Genomic DNA, 2,654 nt, shown 5'->3' with positions numbered 1-2,654 from the left:
AGGAGAATATTGTGTCAACTGCCAGAAATATTTCCACATAAATTGTACTGCGGAAATGATGGGAATGCCAACACAGAGCGAGCAGGGAACAGCCTTGCTCAGAAGGGAGAGGGGGTTCCATGGGGTCCAGACCTTTCCAAGAGGGTTCTGTGACTTACAGCTGCTTTTTTCTTAAAGACTGAAGAGTTTGTGTCTCAGCCAATGGAGAAGTTGCCAGTCTCGGAAGCACCGGTTAATCCCCCACGAGAGGTGAGCTGGTCAGAGTTCTTAGACTTCCCAAAGGACATTGTTCTTCACACAACACAAACTGTGGAATTTTGTGCTACAGGATGTTATGAATGTTGAGTTGAAGGAGAAGCTGGAGAAACTGGATGACAACTGCACTGAGGGCTGTTAAATACAAAAACACAACATGTGGCAGGGATCTGTCAAAATGGGGAGGGAGCAGAGCACTGGGGGAGGTTACCTGTATGTCCCTGTACTCTTCCTTAATAATCTGCTTTGGGCCACGAGGACAGAGCAGCCTTTCCTTGGAACCTCCAGAGTGTTAGGGGCCACTTTGTATCTGTAAAAAAATAATGCAGTGATGCGCTTTCTTTTGCCCAGTTTCTCTCTGAATATTTGATTTCACTTTAGCTGCTCACGTGCACATCTGGGATGCTGCTTTGGGCAAGTCTGGGAGTCCAGACTGACTTATCTCCCGTACCCTGAAGATCTCTGTGCTTTGTCAGCTGTTACTCTCCAGAGCAGCTTCCCATGGTAGATGGGAAGACACCTGCAGAAAAGATTTTGACTGTCTGGAAGCTTTTGTATTGGTGCTGCCTAAAGTCTGCCCCTTTCTCTTGCCCCTAGGCCAAAATGGAAGCGTCCCAGAGCAGCAAGGCCGGCGCAAACGGAGCCTAGCCCAGAGCAAGCGAGGGCTGTCCAGCACTGGGAGGACACAGCTTCCATTTGCACCTCCTGCAAAGGGAACAGCGATTTCCCAGGAGCCTGCTCTGCACAACAAGGCATCAGTAGCCCTCAGGGGCTTCTCTGTCTGCCCCAAGCTTGCTAGCAACTAGGCTAATGCTATCTGGATGGCCCCAGCTTCTCTTTCGTGCTGGATCCCTCTGCCTGCCCCTTTAACTTATGGTGTAAATATGTTAATAACGGTGCTGCTGTCTGTGCTGTCCCTGAGCAGGTGTTTGTACTCCTAAACCTTAGCAAAGGCAGCTTTTCATGTCAGAACAGCCTGAGCACAGAATGAGCTGGGCTGAGGGCCCAGCAAAGCCTGTTCTGCAGCGTGAAATCCTCTGCAGGAATATCCCCACACACCCAGGGCTGGCAGCTTGGCTTGAGCGTCATGACTCAAGCTCTTGGTCCCAGTTAGGGTGGGTTAACCAGTGACCAGCACAGAATGACCCATTTGGACATGTCTGTACACAGGAGAATAGCCACAGTAAAGAGGGGACCAGTACTCCTCAGTGCTGTGGTGGAGCTGAACTGCTCAGAAAGGCTTCAGGCCTTGCTGGTCGGGAGCACAGCAGTGCCAGCCTCCACCCATGAGCATTTGCATTGCCCACCAGGAGCTGTGCAGGTGCCACACACTGTGACAGAAGCAGACTTGCACTTTTAGGATCCCTCTGGGTCACATGAGGGACCAACCCAGGACCTGCACATTTCCCAAGTCTGAAGACTTGGTTAACCCTTACCAGGCTCAGAACTACACACCAAGTGCTCTCAGTACTTTACAAACCGACTCCTCACATGCTCCAGTGATGACTGAGTTTTTGGCAGAGTCTCAGAGGATACTGAAAAGCTGTTTTTAGCATTTGTTAAATTTTTTACTCTGTCCGATGTAAATGCTCAGAAATTACTAATGGATTAAATGGATTTTAAATATGTATATTTATACTTACTGTAAAATTAGATTTGGTGCTAAGTAGAATGAAATGTCTCTTCCAGAGGTCAGACAGCCATTAGAGCAACCCAACTCTGCAGAGCCAGTTCTCCAAGGTCAGGTGTGAGCAGCACTTTAAACCTGTAACTCCAGGCTGCTACAGCCATGCAGAACCAGCTGTCAGGTGTTCTGTGTCCTCAGCTCTGTACCTGCACCCCTCCTTGTTGGTCCAGCCCGTCCTCAGTGCCGGATCTGTGTTCGATAAATGGGAACAAATGTTATTTCAATAAATAACTCCATTGCTGTGGTGTCGCTGCTGCCTCTTGGTGTGGGTGAGATGGTGCTAGTGGCCACTGCTGTGCTGGCTGAGCCACTTGTCTGTTTGGCAGAAGCCTTGTCTGCTTGATAATCTGACAGTTGTTATTTGGGCAGAACCATGACCTGACATCTGCAAAGCCCAGAAAGGCATTTCAGCCCAAGGGGCTGGTACAGGGTTGTTCAGTGCAAGATTTCACTGAGATGAGTGTGTGGAAATAAAAACACAAGCAATTTCTGTGTTGTGACTAAAGCATGTGACTAGGGAGATGGAAGTCAGATCAGGTGAGCAGGAAGAGCTGTGCAAAGGGAAATCTCTTTATCTGAAGCACACAAACTGCTCCCAGAGCCAGAACTGTATCGACACAGGGATGTCACAGACAGGGAGAACACTGGGCTCTCATCAGGTAAACTGGGGGAAACTGGGGACAGGATTTGTTGGTGCAAAAAGGAAGTGGCA

The 2,654-nt window shown here is 49.1% G+C and overlaps 1 protein-coding gene across 1 annotated transcript in view; it reads left to right on the top strand.

Annotated features, from left to right (window-relative positions):
• The window catches only part of LOC103805869 (LETM1 domain-containing protein LETM2, mitochondrial-like), a gene marked incomplete at its 5' end in the record, with an annotated part of 4,849 nt that extends 3,946 nt beyond the window's left edge, over positions 1-903 (top strand). The window contains 2 exons of the mRNA XM_009078532.1: positions 178-249; positions 853-903. Of these exons, the coding sequence (XP_009076780.1) occupies positions 178-249; positions 853-903 (123 nt within the window). The remainder of the gene's footprint in view (positions 1-177; positions 250-852) is intronic.
• Between the last annotated feature and the right edge of the window lie 1,751 nt (positions 904-2,654).

Source organism: Acanthisitta chloris, unplaced genomic scaffold, assembly GCF_000695815.1.
Source record: "Acanthisitta chloris isolate BGI_N310 unplaced genomic scaffold, ASM69581v1 scaffold27217, whole genome shotgun sequence".
Classification (NCBI taxonomy): domain Eukaryota; kingdom Metazoa; phylum Chordata; class Aves; order Passeriformes; family Acanthisittidae; genus Acanthisitta; species Acanthisitta chloris.
This window is presented reverse-complemented; position numbering and strand designations above follow the sequence as displayed.